Source organism: Netta rufina, assembly GCF_964035555.1.
Source record: "Netta rufina genome assembly, chromosome: 8".
Classification (NCBI taxonomy): Eukaryota; Metazoa; Chordata; class Aves; order Anseriformes; family Anatidae; genus Netta; species Netta rufina.
Window position 1 is genome coordinate 6,529,637 of NC_140131.1, and position 23,938 is coordinate 6,553,574.

The 23,938-nt window shown below is 41.7% G+C and overlaps 1 protein-coding gene across 2 annotated transcripts in view; it reads right to left on the bottom strand.

Moving 5' to 3' along the window:
• The window catches only part of OSBPL9 (oxysterol binding protein like 9), a 60,519-nt gene extending 38,370 nt beyond the window's left edge, over positions 1 to 22,149 (bottom strand). For both annotated transcript variants that reach the window (XM_084290763.1, XM_084290762.1), the window contains exons 1-3: positions 22,003 to 22,149; positions 12,339 to 12,389; positions 8,353 to 8,431 (exon numbers count right to left, since the gene is read on the bottom strand). In XM_084290763.1, the coding sequence (XP_084146889.1) occupies positions 8,353 to 8,431; positions 12,339 to 12,389; positions 22,003 to 22,113 (241 nt within the window). In that variant the 5' untranslated portion in view covers positions 22,114 to 22,149. The remainder of the gene's footprint in view (positions 1 to 8,352; positions 8,432 to 12,338; positions 12,390 to 22,002) is intronic.
• Positions 22,150 to 23,938: the final 1,789 nt, after the last annotated feature.

The window sequence follows — 23,938 nt, forward strand, 5'->3', positions numbered from 1 at the left end:
AGATATGGCAAATCTATGGCATAGTATGGTCAATCTATAGTTAAAAAACATGAATTTCACCAACCTTGCTACTAAGACAAAGCCTTGACCACTATAAATCCAGTAATGCTGCCATGAGAAGACTGCTTACAGCGCATAAATGCAGCATTGTAACCTTTTAAGCATCCTCTGTTCAGAACAGTTTTAACTTTCAGACCATCTATCACCACCAGCAGGTCCTTCTGGCTCTCCTCCACACACTCTTTTAAGAAAACCACGGAGAAAAACAGTAGGATGCAGTTTTTAGTAAAGCAAGCTGCAAGAGAAGTTATATTAAATCTCATCAAAATGGCTGCTGGGAGATTAGGTGCAAGTAAAAGCTCCCTAATGGTAAAAGCAATTTAGAACTGAACGGCTGCCAAAAGATCACTGATGAAAAAAAAAAAAAAAAAAAAAAAAAATCAATGGGAACATTCAAAAAAGAGATTAGCCAACATACTCAGAAACAATTTATGGGAAAAATCTGCGCACAATGGTCAGAGATCATTATCCACCTATCTGTAGGGAAAGCTACATAGCCAATGCAGCTCTGGTTAACTTCGGGCAGAGAAAACGCTCCAGTTATCTTTCCAGCTAAAAAAGTCTGTGGCGCACACTGCCTCGTATTCACTCTGCAGCAGCAAGTGCTGGAGGCTTTCTTCAGCAGGTAGGGAACAAGAGCACCTTGCTCATTAGTCTGTGATCGGTCCTAAGGGCCCCCAAATCAGTCCAACCTTCTCCAGGATTTGCTCAGGCTCCATTTTGAAGGCAGTACCACCCCCTCATCCTCTGGACATCTTATGGGAAAGCTATTCCAGAATTTCTTTCTGCCAGTATGTTTGGCATAAGGCAATTACCGCCAGAACCACAGAATTTCACTAATACCTGTGCTTTTTTAGAAGTAGAAGAACAACATCTGCTCCTTCCTAACAAACAACTCCAACAAGGAGGTGGGTAGGGAGCAAGGGACAAACCCCAGAAAGTTTTTCCAAAGCTGATTCTTGCTAGGCTAATAGTTACAACAGCCAAACAAGAACCACAGACATCTGTGCGAAAATTATCTGGCATTTAAAAACCGCAGAGGTGTTACTTCAGCTGCTTATAGGTGTTTCAAATGCTTTTACACTAATGAGAAAAAGCAATTAAATATAGGAGCCCACTACATGAATATTCACTCTGCTCTTAGTCTGGTGGGTTAATGCCATAATTACCTTGCCACCCAAAATTTAAATTGCACTGGGGTGCCAACTGTCCACAGAAATACAAGTGTGTCTGCAGTTTAGAGAACACAGTCCCTGTGCTTTTCTCTATTTCAAATACCAGAATCATCACCTCAGTTTTTCCTGACTTGCCAGTGAACATTTGCACAGAAATCCACACAGAGCTATATATTCACTGCTGGATGGAAGAGGGAGGAATCACTGATTGCTGAAACACTGCAGATTTACCATGATTATGCCAGTTAAGCTACTGCTACATTTTCCTAGAAGAACTAGTATTTATGGAGGAGATTACAATTTGTTCCCATACGCGTTGCATCCACAGCACATCCTCTGAAAGCTACCGGAATAATTTCCTGTGACAACTCAGGCATGGCAGAGACAACCACTGGGTACTTAAAGCAATCCCAGTCCTATTTATGGCCAGTAAGAAAAGCACACTTAACCAGTACGCAACTGCATTACAGCCAGATTAAATACAAGGATATCTGATGTCTAGTTGAGCTTACTCCTAAGACATATTTTAACATCATTTTATATTTAATGTATATATACACATATACTCTTTCATGGATGAGGTACCAAGAAAGAAAATCAACTATTTTAAGGAGAAAATTATAAAATAGAGAAAGTACTAAAGACAAGAAGTATGGTTTCTACTGAGGGATTTCTATCACTCAGAAAAAGGATGCCTTACGAGCCCCCAAATAGGTTCTCACTTCTGAATTTCCCGAACTGCCCAGTCAGGTATGACAGGGATTTTAAAAGGTTTTATTTTATGAAGATAAGGAGGCAGATGAAATGGCACTACAGGAAATGCTCTCAGCCTCTATTAATTTCCCAAATACAGAATAATTCTGTACTTCAGAGTTCCTACACTCTTTCCTTTGTTGTGAAGAGCTTCTATGCATTTATATAATGCACACCAAATGTTAAAGTACAGCATAAAGCATTATTTTTTCCAGCCTAAGCTTGATAGCATCTAAAGATTAGATACAAACAAGTTTGACAACTCTCCACAATACAGCATTTACCGCTAGCATTTCTAGGTCATGCACAGCAGTGCTTGGAACACGGAATATACAAAACACCACCTCACAATTCGCATGCTGGTGCTTGTTTTTTTTTTTCCCCTGTGTTTGTCTACATGGGCATAAGGATGAAAGAAAAGTCTCGAGAATTAGTTAAAAAAAATCACTAGATTACTTATAAATACACCATAGTGTCTCAAAGTGAAATGTGTGGTTTATTTTCATTCCCTGTGACCTACTTACAGGCAGAACTCAGTAAAAAAAAAAAAAAAAAAGTCTATTACACCCACAGAGTCAATAGTCAATTATGCAGTCTTTATTCAGACAAACTTCCACTGATGTTTATGCAAAATTCCTGTATTTTCTCACCCTAGTTCAGAAGTGATGTGGTATCTTTACACACGAATGTGTAGTTTGCCAGATGACACAGGTGGAACTCTGACTGTACTGAGCCACAGGATTTTTTCCACCAATCTCAACGAAGAGATTTTAATCTGTAGCACCCAATAAGGTGTAAAAGTCACACTTCATAGACAAAGCCAAAGGGTTATTCTGTGGCAAAACAAACAGTTTTTTAAAGCTATTGAAGGTCATTTAAACCATGGAAAAACGTGACATGAAGAAGGGTTTCATACAAACCTACCAAAACACCATTATCTCATTGCTTGCACACTCCCTTCTACCATGCAGTTCCCACACCTGTAGGTAGGCTGAACACAGTCTCAGTACCTTAGGCCTTCTGTATCATTTTGGGGTTGTCACAGCTGTTCTTCCCCCTTCTACTCATCTTCCTCCTGATGCCATTCTCACCCACACATACAAATCAACCCTGGCTTTGGTCTGCAGGTGTTTGTCTCAGCTCTTCTCCCTCCACCTACTGAAGACTCCAGGGCAGTCACAAGAAACAGACGCCTCACCTTGTCCAAAGAAAGAGCACCAAATGGCGTCCTGTGTACAGTGCGGTACTAACATTGATCTGTGATCTTGAGGAATCAACTCAACTGCTGTTTCACTGCTACCTGATCATCAGCTTCTCCATTGCCTCTTAGGCACAAAACACCTGCCACTTGAATCCTTCACTTTTCTAAAAACTGCCTGCCCCCAATTTAGTTCATGCCACCAGTGAAAATGAAGTGGGTATGGATACCTGAAAAATGACAGCTATCAGGGTTCTTCCTCCTTTTTTTTTTCCTTCTTTTTTTTTTTTTTGCATTATTTTGCTGCAGGTTGCTAGAAAATAGTTTGAACAGTAGACCATTGTAATAGAGGATGCTGCAGGTGCAAGAAGGAACTGCAAGGAACAGTGAAAGCACAACCACGCATCATTCCCTGCACTCTCATCACAAGTTCTGATTACTCAAAATGGCAGGACAAGAATTCAGTGGGAAAAAGCAGGTAGACTGAATAGAGAGGATGACAAAAAAAATCATACTGCGGAAGATACATGTGGTTTTAGTTCACAGAGGAATTTCTGCAGTGTTGCCAAAGAGGAGAGGACCATTTCAGCCCCAGTGCTTTGTGCAGCACAGACCCTGTCAGAGGATATATTGGGTTATGAGAAGGGAGGAGGACTGATAACACAGCTCTGCTGCAAATGTATGAAGAGACAAGGCTGGAAGTTTTGCTCTTACATAGTTGCTCATCTTCCTCTCCAATATATTAGCATTGTTGAGCATAGCATAAAGAGGAATTCACTGTTTGAGCATCACCAGAGCCCCAAAATCCCTGAAAAACGTTAGGTTGGGACAAATGATACAGTCATAGTAGTTACAAAAATCTTTGAGGTAACCAGCACAGACCAAGATTTTATACCAAAACCTCCTATTGGACAGTGTATAAAATTTAAAAAAGCTTTCAAGACTTTTGGGGGGAAAGGCTGCAATTCATGAATTGTTATTTAAACTGGGTGATCTGATAGATTTATGTGCCTCATTATACCACAGGGGCAATCGTGTGTCTGTCATTTATTCGGTGGCCAAGAGTAAAGTTTCAAATACTGACCATTTCCCCAAGTAGTAGTAAAACACAGATCTAAAGGATTACATGTAATTTTGTTACTTAATACAAACACAATCTCAAATTCTGATACTGCACAGCAATTAAGGCCTTTGTGGGCCTTATAATCCTTAATAAAAGCTGTATCCCAAGTTAACAAAAAATCCCTGCTTTTATAGCACTAAGACAACCTCTTGCTGTGCATATTTCTCAGCTGGGGTGGTAGGCACTCACAAAATAAGCTAGAAAGTGGGGCAGGATGGGGAAGAAGGAGAAATCCACCTTTGCCAGCTGACAGCACTCCCGTAATAAGAAAATAAACTGCACTGCAACATTCGTGCTTCCTCTCTCAGATACTTTTGCAGCAGGAATAGGAGAAGAAAGACAAAAGCTAAAGCTAAATCATCTCAGATCAATGCACTGGACCACCTCCAATCCTTCAATCCCTTATTACACAAAGCAGTGGAGACAAGACTGACTTGCCTTCCAAGGAACTGTGCTGTGAAAAAAAAGAGCTGAGTTTTCAGGTAGGAGTTTAAATGTATGCATAGTGAAGTACTTCTCTACAAACAAAAGCCATTATTGTTTCAGGTTAGACAGCAATTCAAACATCAACAACTCCCTTGCCAAATTGTCCTGAACATCATGTTCCCACCCTTGAATTCAAGTCATGAGCATCCTAGTGAGCAGAAAGAGCAGCTAAATGATATGAAGGATAGAAGAACTTGCTTTCCAGATGGGAAGAGCTTATAACTGTGACAACATGGATATATTAAAAAGAAAAACAAATCAGAAAAAACAGTGTTTGAAGGTTATGGAACTTTTAGAACAGGGACCTGCATTACAGCAGAAAAAAATACATTACCAAGAAGGAGCTTCCTGACAGGAAGGTGCATTAGACATCATCCCAAATGTCTTCAGCAACTTGAATGGATTTTCACATCTAATCTGAACAAACCCATGAGGGAATGCTTTGAGATCTCCTTCATTCGGAAGTCTTAGAATAAAGACATGACACTGGATATGCAGTATGACTACACAACCAGGAGGTTAAATACATTACTTTTAAATATATTTTAATATGTCTGTGGATATCCTGCCCCTCACTGCCCCCTTCCAGAGTGAGCAGGTATCAATATTGCACTAACGACAAAATAAAGTAAACAAATCTGCTGGGCTGCCTGGCAGAGCCCAAATTAAGCTGACGGTAAAATCAAAATATGCCACAAGTTTTATTGCTCATATTTATTCAGTTCACTTCCTTTCTTTATGCTCAGATGTTAAGTGTACAGATACCATATGATACATGTGCAAAGCATCATTCAATGCCTCTATTTTCTTTCTCATAAAAACTTCTCAACTTTTACTAACGCTCAGTATAGACACACCACTAGGAAGCATAGCTGCAAACAGAATAGAGGGAGGTTGTCACAAGCAGCAACAAAATATAAACTATGCACTGGGAACACTGAATTTCCCAAGATTCAGTGAGAGGCAAATCTTAGTGGGAGATGCTGGAGGTTTAGTGCTTCAGAAATTCACTTACGCATGTATGGAAATAACATCCCCGTGACAAATTATTCAGGCATCTTTAAATGACTTATTTGCCCTTCATCTGACTATTTAAATCTCTGGAGTGTTAGAGAGATGCGCAAGCTTGAGCAACTGATCCTAAGAAACAATTAACCCAGTATGAAGCTCTTCCTACGTTTCCTTCAAATTCTATCGTCGTTTGTCAGCAAAATTTCACTAAGGTCAAAGAAGATTCAAGTCTTTGCCAATCCATACTTAAAAGTCTGAGTATGCAAAAACATTTTTCCGGAGCCTGAAAGAGAAATTGTTCCACTGCAGATGGGACCCTAACTCACAGACAGGTCAGCAGATCTTGGTACTTTTAAAGTTCTGTCATTTTCCCAACTAGGCTCCAGGTTGTCTGGACCCCTGTCTGTCTTTGAAAATGAAAGACAGTGATGAGAAGGAAGATACTGTGGGTTTTTTTGTTTGTTTGTTTTTAAAGTTGCTGTTTCTAAAGCACTCCTCTAGTAAAAGTCTCCTTTTAAGAGAGTGAATATATTTATAGCTATGACTATCTTACAGAAAAAAGTTGTATCTGAATAGTGTACAGAAAAATGTTAGAAATCGTTAAGAATACTGTACATACTCTATTCTATATATGCTATGCAGTCTCAGATTACATACAGTAGTATTTACATATATATCCACATATATATCCATTCCCTATTTATAACTGATAGTCACCTATAGTTCACATAAAAATAAAGCCTGTATAGTACTGAGTGAACTTAATGCAATGAACAAACACTGCATGAGGCATACAGCACACATTTACAGTGACCTTAAGAACAACAAATATAGTTCCCTAGAACTGTTTCATACTGAAATATCCCAGCACTAATATTATATCTATCATTTTACATATTCTCTTTACAGCTATATATACTGTGCTTGCATCATTATAATTTGCTGGGTGTCATGAATGTCATCTTCATAACATACTAACAGGAAAAGCATAATACATAAAATGCTGTACAAGATCTTAGTTCTATATTAAAGGAGCATACATGAATCCTGACCTGATACAAAACGCACACAGATTGAGACTATAAAGCATAAGAGGTTATGTGACAAAATTGGAGTTCAAAAATTAGCCATATAATTTAGAGCAGAACATCACGTATACCAAATAGTCTTCTTTTAAGGCATCTGGCTAACAAAAAGAGAACATAGCACATAAGAGATCACTGCAAGGAAGAGATATATTACAAAAGGTATACTCTAGTAGCTACAGATTTCTAGATTTACCTGTTTCAAGTTCTCAAATATTCAGCAGTATTTAGCTTCATTGTACTGAAAGACTGCCAGAGTACTGCATTCCATTACTGCATTAGCAATTAGCTTGCATTTTATCTGTTACCCTTTGGAACAGTAGATTTAAGTATTACTGTCAGCTCAGCATTATGAAGGTATGTTTACAAGGCTTAATGCAGTGAATAGGCAGAGTACAGCAGCAGCATTTAGGCAGAACTGTAGCACAAGGAATACAGATGCTAGTGACAACATGGTGTACAATTAGTATTTATCATTAGAAACATTCACACAAACACACCAGCATTAACAATAACTCCCATTTCCAAATCACTGATTTAAAAAATATATACAATACAAAATAGGCTACAGTATTATTCCAGTTGATAAAAATTAATAAGACTGCTTACATGCAAATGCGCCTCTTGGATATTTGCAGATTCCAGCTCTATTCAATTATTTAGCTACTACATTTTAGAAGAAAAGCAAAAAGACTAACAAATGTTACTTAAAAATTATTTTAACCCAACTTCCCTAGGATTTTAACATTAGGAAAAGAGAAATTCTCTATACAATATTATCACAGTATTTTATCCTACTGCTGCAGATAAAACAATTTAAGGAGTATATAACAACGATAATAGTACCTTACCCTTTCTACCGGTGAACCATAGCATGCAATGACGAAACATAGCAGTGGCAGATGGCATTGGTGTTAGTAAATGTGAATAAAACGATAATACCAGAGAAATGGTGACTGGCAGACAAGACACAGAAATGTAGATGAAATGAATGCAAGCTGGTAAATCTTGAAGCAAAGCTCCACCTTTAAGCCAAATGTTGCCTCTAGTCTCCTCATAATTGAGCATTAAGTTCTATTTGGATACAAATTGCAACCTTCAGACCAGTCTTGATTCTCTTCATACAGAAATGCATAATTGTATCTTGATAACGAAGATCAGAAACGTTTTGTAAGCGAAACCCATAATCAGAAGCCAATTACTTTTTCCCCTTGAGTCATTTATTCTTTACATTTTAAATCTCCGAATCCTGCCAGGACTACAGTCTCTTTCTAGCACATATGTATCCACTGCAGATGCAAATCCCTGCCTAACCTGCAGCACCCCTGGATCCAGAATGTTCTCAGTGTGCTCATTCATGCTGTTCTGTTGCCAAACATTTAAAATCATCCATCAAATACAAGTGGAATCTATTATAAGAAAAAAAAAAAAAACAACACACAATCTCTTCTTTCAGCTCACCCTGAAAATGGAAGGTTTTCTGATCAACAGTTATTGTGAAGGTGCTGTCGTCCTCATCGTCTATACCAATCACAGCTCCCTGTGAAACAAAGAACAAAATCCTGATAAGGCAAGCAGTGACATCAGCAGCACACACTCTATCACTACACCACCGGAATTTAAAAAGCATTGACAAATTAGAAGCACACTGAATACTGTAAAAAACAGGAAGATCCTCTGTTTAATCATGGGATGTAAGTCAGTTCTTTAATAGAACACATTTTTAGTTGCAGAAAAAAATAATTATTATTATTTGGAAAACTTTATGATTTTCTGAATGGGAAAATGAATCTTTTACCTTTGTAACGGAGATGGCTTTATGCTACAGCATCATTATAGTAAACAGTGTTCTACTATTCTCTACTACATTTCAACTTATATTTTGAAGAAAAGTGGGGAGCAATAACTTATAAGTACTTTCCGTGTCTAAAAATACCAGTTCACTGATATGCGACAAAAAGAAACTCTTGACCTAATTTTATCTGCCTCTGTATAAAAACAATCATTCCAGCAAAATGAATTCAGCCCACCATGTCATGTCACTAGCACACTGCCTGATCTCATTTCCAGCCCCTAAGTAAATATCAACAGTAAGCTAACAGGATGCATCAAAGGCGGCTAGCTTTGTCGTCCAATTGGTGACGAATTTTTAGAAGGAAATGCAAAGATTACATAGAGTTAAAGACCATCTGTGCTCAGCTATTTACAAACATATCCACATGTTCTGCCATTCCTGCCCCTTAACCCCAGTACATAACAAACAGCACAGTTGCACCCAGGGGAGGAAAACACTGAAAAAAAAAAAAAACTTTCCAGGCCTCTACCGCCTCTCAGTAAAATCATGACATCTAACCCAAAATACTTCAAAAATCCCCAAAGGATTTACTCAGTTTCTCTTCTCCTTTCCCAGGAGACACAGCATCAGGCTCTGTTTCATCTTTCCTCTCTCCCACAAAGCAGAAAGACATCACTGGAAGGCACATGGGCTTGAAGGGTAAATCCTGCTCTTACATGCAAGTAAACAGCCAGCGATGAGACTGCAGGCTGGCCCCAGAAAGTGCTGGCCCCATTTAGCCAAGCGGGGCCCAGCAGCTGCCACACAGGTATAGGTAAGTACCAGGCCTGCCCAAACAGAGGAATCTGCTTCGTATAGACCCAAGGGCAGGGAGATGTGAATTGATCATACATGTCCTTCCCAGCCCCATCAGAGGTTTCTGGACCGTGTGCGGCTGGGCCTGTCACAGGCACCTCAAGGCCGCAGAAGGAGCAGGTCCTCTATGGGAGCAGCACCAAGCACACGCTGTAGGATATACGGCAGGAAGGGATAGCTCCGAACTGCTTCTTCCCCTCTGATGCCCTGCGTGTACCACACAACTTCTCCAAAAGAATATTTTCAGGCTTTTACAGGTTTTTCATGGACAGCTCTGTGATTGCTATACAAGAGGCACCCAAAAAGTACACCTGTCCATGGTCATTCTGAATACTTGTAGTACCAGGACATTACAACAACCAGAAGACCACCTGTTAAGTTCTGGTAATCACGCAGTGTGCCAGTTTCATGACATTTCTGGCCAAATTCATCTTGTCAGAATGCTTTTTCGTTTCCTCAGTAGACCTCAGACAAAACATGTCTGGCATTCACTCAGCTTTGCTATGCAGAAAGTCAAAAGATCACTTCAGATCTTACCAAATCATGGTCTGGTTCCTCCACACCTGCTGTGTCAAAAAACTGTAAGTCATACACCAAGAACGTGATATTCTTTCCCAGTTAATGTAGGTAAAACTAACGCAAGGCTAAGAAGGCCAGATTGGGACAGCTGAATCCTGCCTCCATCCCAGGTGGTGGAAGGAAACTGAGAAGCAAGAAGCACACACTGCTCTCTGATGCCTCAGCACAACGCTCCACAAAGTGCACGAGCTCAGATCACAGCACTAAGGCTAAGTGAGCATAAGCAGAGAAGATGCTTCTTTTGTCATATAGACAATACGTATTGACAAGTGAAAAAAAAAAAGCACATGAAACTTGAAGTGTTTATTACAGAAAGCTTAGGCAGGACCTAAGCATAGTACAGATGACAGATTCCTCCACCAGCACACCTTCCTAAATACACCATGACAGTAAACAAAAAACATAATTTGAAGATGAAACTCCATGACCTATGAAACATGAGTATAAAACACAAAAAGGCAAGGAACAAGCTTATAAAAATCCATTCAAGAAAAAGGAAGGTATTTTAGGCAAATTGCTTAAGCTACATGCTTGTTTATGTTCACACCTAGAGTTACAAATCAACAATTGCTCTCAACAGAAAACCTCTTTGATAAAATTTCAGGTTGCAGAAGCCCATCTGTTCAGCTATTGGTATCATTGTCATCTGCCAGAAGAGCTGCTTTACAAAAGCAAAAAGACAACGACCCCTTCCTCCCTCACAAAATAAACCCCACACACACATTCAGATAGAGTCAGCAAACCTCAGCAAAACTCCTAAGAGTAATCTGCTGTGGGAGAGTGGCAGATGGGGAAAGAGAAATGGATTGTTTTATCTTAAATGCATATAAAAATGGATAATGCAATGTTGAACAGATTGTTCACTTTTAATATTTCCTAAACTGACAGGCTGAAGCCAACCTCCACATTTACATGCTCACAACACAATTAAAGCAGGCATGCTTTTTCAGACTACATTTTTCTACACAATGCAAAAAAGCACCCACAAATCTTTGGGAACGTAATGTTGTAGACAGTGGTTTGAGTTTACATTACCCTTTAAGAAGTTACGTATTATGTTACCAGTACCCTAAAAAGACAAAAGTGCAGTAAAGTCATCTGGAATCCAGATGAATGGGGATTCTCTGTATGAAGCTCAAAAGGAGACCCCTTTATTAGGCCCCCAGAAAGTGGTAACAACTTAATAAAGGAATAACTGGGAAAAAAAAAGAGACAGAGTTCTGCTGCAACACTCATCAGATTGTGACAATCAGATTGTGTGACAGATCCCCTTCTCTACATTTTTTACTTCAAGACTCAAAATGCTCTCATTTATGCCCATTACCCTCCTGACTCATTCCCCCTATTTACATCAGCATCTCACAAGACCACTGCATACTGGAGCCACAGACTCTACGAGAAACAGGAAAAAACACAGCAAAAGGACTTGTGCAAGAATATTTTTTGGTAAGTGCACAATCACAAAGTAGAAACTGAGCATGTGCAAAGCCACCACAGCATTCCTGGCTCTCTGCAGTGCTGTCACTTCAAGCCACAAGAGCAGCATTCACAGCTGAACGTCCCAGGCCAGGACGGGTAACACCCAGTTTTCCTATGCTGTGTCTTCCTGCCTCTGTTTCCCCATTATGTAACCCCCCTCAGCTGACATTTCAAAACCTTTCTTCCTTCCCTTTCCACTCCTCTTTTGTTTTGCTTCTGTAAAGACCACGTGCTGTGTGACGTTACTACACAGCACTACAGCACCCTGAACGAAGCACAGGCAAGCTGCAGGCCTAGAGTGTCCAAACTGGCAGAACAGAGGGCTCACAAGCAGAATAAAAGCAAACCAGGACAGAAGGAATGCAGTTTTACAACAACTTCTGAAGGTACAGAACATATCTATACACAAACATATCCAAACACACAAAGAAATGAGAACTGCAAACAGCAACTTTTCTGCAGCATTTTACTGCCAACCCATCTTACTCTGTCCTATGATGCTTTTTAAGACAACGTATAAAATGCATAATACTTTTATACAATATATAAAATAACAGAATGCAATCAGCCCACAGTGTCATTTGACCTCTAATGTTTTCCATCTTTAAGTACTTTCACTATTTCAGTATTCCGCAGAGTCAAGAATAGAGCCTAAAGCTCAAAAGTCTCCTTGCAGTTCTCTCCAGTAGGCCATAATATCCACAGTATGTCATTAAGTACCGAAGAAAATAAAACTTACCCTGAGTCTAACACATCCTCGGCGTGACCCTCTCATCATCTTGTCTTTTGACTGAAAAAGCAAAAAAAACATATCACTGGATTAACAAATATTATAAGAAGTGCAAGGAGGAAGTTATTCAAGGCAATTAAGAATAAACCATGTTGGTATAATGCTTTATTGACTGATTGAACGATCTCTGTTACAAACCAGGTTTGTTCTGACACAAAAGAGAGGATAACACCGTGGTATGACAAAGTAATTCTTCCAAAAAATAAGAATACGGTACCATGCTTCGAAAAATGTTCAGAGATATGTTGAAGAAATAATTGGAAGATGCAGTCTGCACCTTTACAGAAAGTCAGAAGATGTGAAGAAAGACACTGATTAAGGAATACTAAAAATTGGCAGAGTGCTGATTTACATCTACCTCCTGCCTCTCCTGCTCTTGGGAGAGCGCCCATATAACATGTTTCTGTCAGAAAGTTCCCTATAGTCATTCCCCTTCACACATACATAAATGTCACGTCTGGACAAGTTTCTAAGTCTTATTTCCTGCTTTTATTCCAGGAGTTAGAAAATTCATGTCTATAGCCATTCAAGTGATAAGATTGCAGACCAGAAACCAGGATTCCTCCGTCCAGAACCAGTGCCTAAACCTGTAGCCTAGCCCACCTTGCACCTAAATTACTGAATCTCTTCTTTAGTAGCTCTGTTTGAAACACTGACTAGCTAATTGTAAACATCCCACCCACTGCTAGCTCAAAACTGTGATCTTAATCTTTCAGCTATTCCCAGCACTGCTTAGGGTAGATTTTGTCAGCACGCGTCTGCCAATGCCATGTTATTGGGCACTACCGGCAAGCCCAAGTAGTACACACACAAACCTGTTGAGATAAATAAAAAGGAAAAAAAACATCTGGAGGAATCCTAAATATTTTGTTTTCTGATAGATGCAAAACATCTTCTGGTTTTCAATTACCTCCCCCTTGTTATTATTTTTTAATGATAACTTTTATGCCATCGTAACCTTAGCTACAAAGTCTTTACTCTTGCCTAATACAACCCTTTCTCTGTCACCACCCAGATACAAACTACATTTGTTCAGGTCATGGAAACACAGGTAATGCTGTGGTGGCACGAACAGGTTCTCTGCCTGTCACCTCTGAAACACGCTCTTCTCTCCACCAGGATCCTAATACTTCCATGTGCACAATATATCACTGTGATTATGACTAGCCATATTTTCACTGGAGCCACTAGACAGTGAAATCTTATTGATAACAGTGGGAAAAGACAGGGGGCAGAACTATCAGCCTTAACAGCAATAAGTTATTCTTCATCTGCCGTACATCTGAGAGACAGAGCTCCATCAGAGCTATCGATGATAGCTGCTTCTCCCACAGAAAGCCCGAGGCACTCACGGCAAGGCCTGTTCACTAGAGGTAATTTACAAACACAGCACTCCAAGCTTCAAATGAAGTGAAATTTTGCTTCAAATGAAGCGAATTTTTGCTGATCTCTCCCTCAATTTGGTCTCTAATTTACCAAAGAATCTTCTGAGTGTTAGAAACCATCAGTATCACTCTCCGTGTTCTCATATCGACACGGGTTAGCTGATCAAAACACAGTGGGTGTAAGGACTAGCAGGGCCTCCATAATGTATTCTACAGATGTATGACTTCTTTGTAGATTGCCTGCATGAAAACTTCTACATTGGGAAGATTTTTTTTCAAATTTTTGTTTTGTTTTGTTTGTTTTTTAAAGTACAAGACCAGAGGAGTATCCACAAACAAAGCTACTCCAATAATTTTCTGTCAGAACTTGTATATACCTGGGACACACCTCACTAGAGTACACCTACACGTAGATTTTCGCTATTCATTGCCATGAGTGAGCTCCTAAAATGGGAGAGGGCTACTGAGAGCTTACTGCTCCCTCTGGTGGTTTCCCTCAGAAATACTGGCATGATCTCAGCAGGAAAAAAAAAAAAAAAAAAAAAAAAAAAAAAAAAAAAAAAAACCAGTACCTGGGCTGCAGCTGCAACTCCAGAGGAAAAGGAAAGAGAAAAAGAAGCCTGCAGAGCACAGGGTGGGCACCAAGCCTCTGGGCTTGTCCTGCCCGGATCCCTGAGCCAGACAAGGGGAGATGGGAGCCAGTCCTACAGCAAGGAAGGGAAAGACCCCAACAACCCCAACCTGCCCTGTACAGGCTGAGCATCAACTCGACCACAAAAGATCCTGTAATAGCCTTTTTTTCTTGTACATCACATTTTAATGGAGTAGAAATTGAGTTTCAACTTGATAATGCTTAATGTTCTTAGTCTGAAAAAAGATTTACAGGATAAATCACGGGTTCAGCGTGTGGTCCTGTATATTTACAATTTCCTCATCTTCAGACAGAGCTTTAATTGGTTAACACAATTACAATGAAATGGCAAATCCAATTCCTTCTACCTAAGCAGCACGAGTACCTGCCATTCTAGGATCTGAACGAAAGCACGCAGCTGCCCTCACAAATCGAGCTGTATCCTCACAGCAGAACTGAGCAAATCTTTCCAAACATGGCTCATTTGACATTTTAGATTTGCCCCCACCCACCAGTAAGATTTTATAAAATGTAAAATTTGGACAGCTTGCCCTTAATATTTTCTGCTTCTACTCTTTGGCTGAAGGGGAAAAGATCAGGCGCTGATATAGCATGTCTTATACTTGGTCAAATATTCTTGAATAATTAAGGGGGATTACAATAATCCCATAAATGTTTTGAGGAGTGGTTCCACTTCAGGGAACAAAATCTCCGACAGCTGAAAGACGTGTGGGAATAGCTACCAAAAAGTCACATTTTCCTTTCTTTTTATATATGAAGTCTCAACACGCAGCTATCTTTTTTCAGTGATCAGTTTTAAAACTAGGGAAAATGACATTTTCAATAAAATTCCCATACACACTGTACTGATTTTGATGATAACAGACTTGAATAGGTTACAAGCAGGGAGCAAAAAGAGATAAATCTCACCTGAGGCTCAAATAAAAATTCATAAAAATGAACAAAGATATACAGTATTACTGCAGGGGGAATGCACATATCTGCCAAATAATCTGGCCTTTATTGGTTTCTTTTTTACGTCCACACAAAGAAGTTTGATCAAGTACAGAACTGACCTAATGTATGGCATTTCAGGTAACCTACAACTTCTTAGAGAAATGAAAATAATGCCTGGGTTTATTTTAAAAACAAACAAACCCAAAACCAAATGAAAACCCCAACTTCTCCCCTTCTTTTTTGGATTTATTTCCTTTGAGTTTCTGAGCTGTCTGGGAAGTCTGACATTTCAGCACAAAACCCAGCTGCTGCCTGCCCCCAACACCTCTCGGGCCCCAGTCCTGCAGTGCCAAGGTGCACAGGACCCGCAGAGGTACCTTCTTCACTCACACAGCACTGCCAAGGGGATCTCTAACGTAAGCACACTGATGAGCAAAACCATTTGTGTCATTTAATTCCCTTTAGGGAGGGGGAACATGGAACAAGCTCTATTTATAAACGCTGATTTTTGCAGTTTAACTACATCTGCAGGACAACTTTCCATAATAGCTATTGTTTTCACCAAACGCAAAGGCAACCCTTGTTTTTCAAGCCAAAATAAAACCCGACGAATTAAAAACTTAACATGCTGTTCCTGTAGCTCCCTGCTCTCAGGAGGGCCTCCTTGAGCACGGGGACAGCAGTAACACCCAGCCCAGAAGAGCTGCAGCTTCTTTGACCCCTCCAACCATTGTGGGTCAGGCATGAACTACAGGGGACAACGGCAGCACCCCGAAATTGCTTGAGATCTCAATTCCTCTTGAATTCAATTAAATTTGCTCTGAAATTAAAACTAAACACAGGCAGCTGGTGTACCTGAAGCTTTGACTTCTGTGGATGCAGTCATACAGCAGGAACCAAAACCTCAGCTACCACCAAACAGCAACTAGAAGCAAACACTTCCAAGAAGCATCCTACTTCTTAGGTGTTTAGAGTCTCAGTTGCATTAAACCAACGCGTTTCTTGTCTGGTAGTGCACGTGAAAATTTACACTGAAACAAAGGCTGCAACAATTAATTTCCAAGAAATTACACACAAAGTTCGACTTGCTTTTTGAAAGGAAAGTGTAGGCAGGCATCTAAAGATAACAACGAACACTAGAGGAAAAGTTGCCTTGTATCTGCTGGAAAAGTTTCCTCCCAGAACAAAAGTGCTCATTAGGCTCAGGGAGTTTAACTGCCCCGCTCTCAACCTGTGCCAAGGAAGCTTTCAGATCAGTGGGGCAGGCAGCATGGCTGGCTTTGGGGGGACAGCCGACATGCAGGTCAGGGTAATAAGTGCAAAATGAACCCATCAAATGTTTCCAGACAAATCTGAGCAGGCACAGCATGTTTCTACCAGATGAGAAATGCCACAGATGTGCAATGCACAGTGGTGAGCAAGTACTGGGAGACCTAAAACCAGACGTATTGCGTAAATATTGCAGAGAGCAGTATTAATTCAGCATTACTGAAAGCAAGTCAGGCAGCATCACATAAAAATCACCTGTTTGGTTCCAGGAAATAAGTACTGCTCTAGTATTTGAGTAAATTTACTCCCCAGGAGGAAAACCTAGCACTAGTGTCAAGCATTAAACCCTAGCTATCAAATTCCAAGGAAAAAAAAATTAAAAAATCAGATTTTGGAAAGATCACGTTTCCAAAGATACTAGAAGCTGTAACGGGTCTTAAGTTCCATACATAATTAAGGTAACAGATTGATGTATCAGTTGCAATTTGTTGGATTTATTTCCCAACTTTAATAAAAAATTCTACTGCAGGAAGATAGGAAGGGATACCATGCTGGCTGGCAGAATCCTGCACCTATGGCCAGCAGATGGAGAAACACCTGCTTCTCCTTCTCCCACACCCCTACCCTACAGGGAGATGCTTAGGGACACAGGAAAAGAAGGATAAATTGGTTTTGGCTCTTCTAATGCTTACTGAAAGTATATCTTTTATTTTTTTGCTGGGAATTTTACATGTTACTGTCATAAGGGTATGTACCTTGATTGGTACAAGCAGATTGTTATTAATTAAATTATAAACCTGTAATAATTTATTAACTGCATGGAAACCTTTGAAACAAACAGTTGAAACTAGGCACAAAATTCAATCTAGCGTTGAGTAACAGCCACCTTATTATTTTTAACATGTGAATTCAGAATTACCTTCCTTACCATACGTAGTTTGCAGACAGTTTTGTCTGGTTTTATTCGACTCACTGAGCTGGTTGCAGTGCATGGGACAGATCAAGCTCTTGCAGAAAGAAGTGTCACATCAGCTCAGAACGGAAAGCAGAGGCCAAAAGCAATGTTTGTACAAAAGCAGAGCTTTTTTTTCCTGTTTTCTTCAAATTTTTGCACACAGCTGTTGATTGAGAAACTGTATTTGCAAAAAGCCAGAAAATGTATTCAACTGAAAGGCTCTAACAGAGGGGCACTGAGCCATAACTCCAGCTTCAGAGGCATCATTTGAAATCAAGTTAACGAGGTTTGTTCCCATTTTACCACTGAAATGAAACCAGAACAAAATCTGAGCCCCTCTCCTCAGTATGTGGATCGTACACTCCACGAGCACTTCTTCAAGGCAGCACCTCCAGCATTCAAGTTGCCAACTAGCAGAAATCTTTCAAAAGCACAAGGGGGGAAATAATCTTACAACACCACAACCGCTTCCTCCTACAACGGGTTTTGCACAGATTTTGCTCCTGAAAGTGACTAACCAGTTGGTGTATGTTTTCAGAAGTATTTTAATGAAACAATTAACAGAAACAACAACAGCGTACCAAAGCCATTAATCTATCCTTCAGGAATTTATTGGTACAAGAACCATAAAATGATTGGAGGCTACCCAATTTTGTTTCAAGAACACAGACTCTGGAGCTGTCACATACATCTTTTTTCTCTTTCAACCCTCATTCACTACACCAGGCAGCGTTAAGTCTGCAACAGCTTGAACAGTTCTCCTTTCAATACTGTCATGCATCAGATATCTACAAAGATTTAAAATATTTTAAGGAACTGACCTTCCTATCTACTGACCCTGGTCTTAGCATTGCTTGCACAACTATGCCAGTTCAGCTGTTTATTATACAAGTAAAATATTTATTTAAAGAATACAGTTAAAACAATAATTTTAATCAGATTTTCAACCCTGAGGGGTTCTCTGGATTATTTCTACGGGATTCCCAAGGGTAATCAAGGCTATAGCTGATGTGTATTTAAGGCAGCACTGCTGCCAGAAAACACAAACAAAAAGCAAATCGCGTTCACCTCCCTCTCCCTCCCCAGCCATTTCTTTGTCTTCATGCTATCTGCCAGCACAATGCCAACACAGGTTTTTATACTGACAGGCAGAAAACAAACTACAAAATGGATTCAACTGAAAAAACAAATCAGCAGAAAGTTATTTTTCAGCTGGAATCCAGCTTAGGGAACAACTTTACAACTCTTGTGACAAGGCAGAAATGATCTATTTGGAAGCTTTTCTTTTAAATATCATCCATGCCTCCAGCTACAGCCTGAAAAAAGTGCAGTGCATCAGGAGACTTCTTGCATCTGCTATACCTCCAAAAAGAAATATTGGTGGATTCACAAATCAAAGAATATTGAAGGAATAAAAAGTCCTTCGTCAAACTGATCCGAAATGGGATAGTCATTTATTTCATATCTTGCTCTTTTGAAAATAAAACCAAACCGAACCAAAAACAAACAAATGAAAACAAACAAAACGCCAACCACTTACTGATACTAGACAATCATTTATTTGAACAAAACCATGCAAAAACAATCAATATTTGGATGACAAGTCCAGGTCATATTCTCTGGAATATAATTGGATTTGTTTATAAGTGATATAAGTAAATTTGAGTGATTTTTCTCTTTTAGAAGAGGAATGTGCAAACACAAACTACAGAAGAAGAAAATTTTAAAAAGCAAACAATTCGGCATTGTAAAAAAAAAAATGTAACTGCAATTGAATTAATTTGTTTCTGATGTATGTATTCAAAACACATTTAGGTTAACATCTACTCATTCTACTAAAAGAAAGAAATACTAACTTAGCTGCAATACGATTGTGCACTAACTCTGAATGATCACGGTGCATCAAGGGTACTTTTCTGCAGTCTGTTTTATGCTACTATGAAAGAAGATTAAAATACAACCGTGCAGGGACACATCTCTGAGCAGATCTACATGTACTTTTCTGGGTCTCTCTCTAAGGAAGAGTTCAGCTGCCTCAGAAGTTGTTACCTTGCAGCCTTCCCCAACTCTGCTGCCAAAGGTTAAGTGGCTCTTGGACCTACTGGAGAAAGTTCCTGCATGCGCAACTTTTTGGATTGCAGTGGGCTAAGGAGTCTGCAAGAGGTGATGAGAAGGTAAAAGCTGATCAGTTAACTGTAATCTCTCCTATCAGCAAAGCTGTTTCCAGGTTGCATGTTTATGAGCCAGGTAGAAACAATCTCGGCGCACCCCACCCATGCATTGCGCTCATCGGGAAGGGCCAGTTTCAGGCTCAAAACCATTCAGCTGCATGTACACAAGCAGACTACGACAACAATATTGCTTCCGACTGAAACTGGCTCAGAAGGAACAGAGTAATCGATCTTAAGTACCCTATAAAGCCTTCATTTCCAAATACATGTGTACGTACACAGAATCATAGAGGAAATCAGGTCATTTCCCCGCACACATAAGGCTCCCAAAACTTCTACCATTCCAGATTGATGTTGCTTACTTACCACAGTCTTAAAAACTAATGTTCCTGAGTTATTACTCTAAAACTGAAGGTGTAGCTGAACGAAAGGGTACCCCAGTACCTTCCATCAGTACTGGTGAGGCATGTGGTCACCTGGGACCTGATGCGAGTTCCCCCTCCAGCCCTACCCTGCAGACCACGCAGGCCCATTAGCAGAAGCAGCCTGCCAGCAGCAGGACCCCTTCTTCTGGCAGCGAGTCTTCCACTACCTTGAGTTCAACACGACACAGGACACACGCCCTCAGGTACAGGAAGGAATTCAGGTATCTAGAGAATGGCGTAACAAGTACTTCACAGACGTGCAGAAAAGGTTGATAACAAAGCGTTCCGAAGTAAATCTTAACTGAAGGGCTTTCTTGGCAGTAAAGGCACAAAGCAGAGACCATGGTTTGATTTCTTGATCCCAAGCTGAACTTTTAGGGCAGGTGGTTAAAAAAAAAGAAATCTTTAATCTGTGAATCTGTAATCAATGATCTGAGTCATTGGAATAACAGAAAACATAGTAAGTTATACAGAATAAAGGGGTAATGCATATGTAGGGATACCTAACCATAGGAAATAAGGAAATTTAAGAACTGGTACTTATTAAACCGGCAAAGACCAGACTGAAAGTGACCGCAGTATCCAGAGTCATGACATGCCCCTTCACTAGTCATCAGCGAGTGTTTCTATTCCTGCAGCTGAGCATAAAATGACTTTGCACCTTGGACCCTTACTTAGACTACCCTCACTAATTCGGCTCGATCAAACAGCTGACATCTGAACAGCCACTAAAGAGCAACTATAAAGGCACTTTTATTTCTCCGTCATATTCCAGATCCAGAAAGGATTTTTAATCGATGTGAATCAAAGCTGCTGTACAGTTTATAGCTGGCTTATGCTGAGGGGTACAAACTCCCAGAGCCAGAGACCTAAGCTCCTTTTGAGCAGCGCTGGAAGCTCAGATTTAGGGAGCAGAGGTTTCCCACGCCGTGCTCATGTACCTGTGCCTTCACAAACAGGGAAGGGCTGGACAGGCACCCCGAGCTGTTATTTGCCATAAACCTCCTCCAGCTCCTGACAGGCTGAGCGTGCACGTGTGTTACGCGGGCTGATAACCCGATACACAGACCGAGCGCCAGCTCTCGCTCCACACTGCCCAAACTTAGCTGTGCACGCAGGGCCCTGCCAGCCGCCTCGTTTTGGGGCACATCCTCAAGAAAAACAAACAAAAAAAAAAAAAAAAAAAAAAAGAAAAAACAAGCTGCGCTGTTAAAATACTTGTAGGAATTTTGACTCCGGCCGCCGGCCAGCGGCCAGCAGGGAGAAGCCTCGCAGCGCCTCTCGCCGCTCCCAGCGCCTCGCTTCAAAACTTCGCGGCCAGGAGCCGGGAGCCCCTGTGGGGACATGGGGGGGGGAACGGCTGGGGGCGACCCGCGGCTGAGGTAACGAGCCCGGGGCGGGGGCAGGACCGGGGCGAGGGCTGCACCGGGGCAGGGGAAGGACCGGGAGAGGGCACTGAGGCGGCCGGGACACCTCGGCGAGGCTCGGACCCCGCAGGGCAGCGGGGCGAGGCCGCTCCGGGGCGCGGAGAAGCCGCTACCGCTACCGCCACCGCCACCGCTCCCCCACCCTCGGGGCCGCTCCGCCACCGGCCCCCCCCGTCCCGCCCCCGCCCCGGTACCCCTCGCCCCCATCCATCAATCACCCCGCACGGCCCCGCCATTGGCCGCTCCCGCCGCCTCCTCCTTCCCCATTGGCCGAGCCGGGCGCTCGCCCCGCCCCCATGTCCCCTCCCCGCCCTCACCTCCCCCCTCCCCGCTCCTCCAGCGGGCTCCCCGGGCTGGGCTGCCCGAGCCGCGCTGCCCGCCGCCGCCCCTCACCGTGTAGTAGGAGAGGAGCCCGGCGTTGTAGTCCAGCACGAACCAGCGGTACTGCCAGCCCTTCATCACGTTGGTCCATTTGCTCAGCGGGCCCTCCATGATAGACGCCATCTTAGGCACCGAGCCGCGCGCGCCCCGCCCGTGCGGTGAGGGGAGCACAGGGCACAGGCACGGCGGCGGCCGGCAGGGGAGGGGCGGGGCACGCAGCGAGGGGGCGGGGACAAGGGCTCGCGGCCCCTCCCCAGGGGGCGGGGCTAACGGCTGCCGGGGAGGCGGGGCGCTGTGAGGTGGCGGCCCCCTGAGGGGGGGGGGCCGGGGTCTCCTCAGGGCTGTGGGGAGGGCGGGAAGGGCGCGACGCCCCGTTTCGGTGGCTGAGTTGGGCGTTTTTCTGTCAGATGAAATAAATGGTGCTGCTGCGTGTGGTGGTGTGGTTGTCTCTGAGCCCCTCTGTCTGCACAAAGCTCCCCTCTGCCCCTCAGGGCTCTGCAGTTAACGCCAAGGTTCAGGGCGTCCCCTGAAGGGGCTCCGTGTCCAGGGCGTATTAAAAACATCCAGGGCTTGAGGTGAAAATCGCAGTCTCGTTCGGCACCAAAGTAACCTTTTATGGGCAAGGCTCATTTAAATGGGACACAGCTTTCCTGCGGGCCGATCCAAGAATGTGGAATGAATTCCCCAGGAGCTATGGACAATTGTAAATCTCTGGCTAAATGCAAGGCATGTTCTTTGGCACGGGTCTGCTCGAACATAAATGCGTAATTCCACTTGTACTTCAGCACAAAAACTGCCAAGGCGCATTAGAGACACTCGTGTTCCTCCCCGAGGACAGACAGCATAGCAGCAGAAGTGGTGTTTGTTGTATGAACTTCTTTCGTGGTTCTTTCAAGCAAATATAAAACCTTTTTTTTTTTTTTCTCTTTTAATGATTTTAATATGAAGAGCCCTTTATGGTAGGGATTAAGTGGATATAGTGTCATACAATACTGGACCTGTGTACTGAATTCAGACAATTTTAATAGAAAAATCACCACAACTTCCCCCCTTGTGAAAAAGCATCAGTCCAAGGCAGAGTATCTATGCTTGACTGTAGAAAATAAGAAATACTCCAGTATTGCGAATTCATCCTCCCATTCGCATCACATTACCTAGTAGTTTGTTTCCAAGTGGCGTTTATAGCATTGACTTTGCAATGCCCCTTGGAGTCAGCTGGTGGTGTGTTTATGCATAGTGGTGCCGGTTTAATCTAGCTAATGTACAATTCAGTCTTGAAGCCCAGTTTGTTCATTTTGATAACGGTCCTTTTTCAAGCTCCATATGACCTCAGAGGTCTGTTTTCTTCTTTAGTTTCACTGACTAAACAAAGCACGGCTGCCTAGAGATTATACCCAGGCAAGCAAAACAAAAAACATCAGATGGTGCCAGAACATTACTAGTACTACCATGTAAAGCTTCAGTTGGACTGGAGCTTTATTATCTCAGATCACAACTTTCACTGCATCGTACCACAAGCCTTGAAACTATGCAAAGAGCTTGTGCAAAAAACTCTTGGCTTAACTGTGAAAGGGTTGTCTGTAAGCAGAACGCTCTCAATGAGAAATTCTCAACAGAAGAGCTTTCTATTCACCTTGGTTTGCCAGAGGCTGAAACTGCTAAACTTCAGCATGCACTGGAAATCTTACTTGTTCTTTGTTCTCTTTGACTTTTTTTGAGGGGAAGTGTGCCAAAGACTTGCCTTTGCTTGAAAAAAAAAGCACATGTACTTTAGCTAGCTCAGCTTGACTAACAAAAGCCCTGCGGTAGATGGAGAAGTTGTGTTAGCAGGTGTTAAAGGGAATTCATCTTGAGATTTCTTTTAAAAGATAGCGTGGATATTCTCTTTAGGTGATTTGGCAGAGATAGGAGGATCATTATTTTTAATAATAATAAAAAATGAAATAAA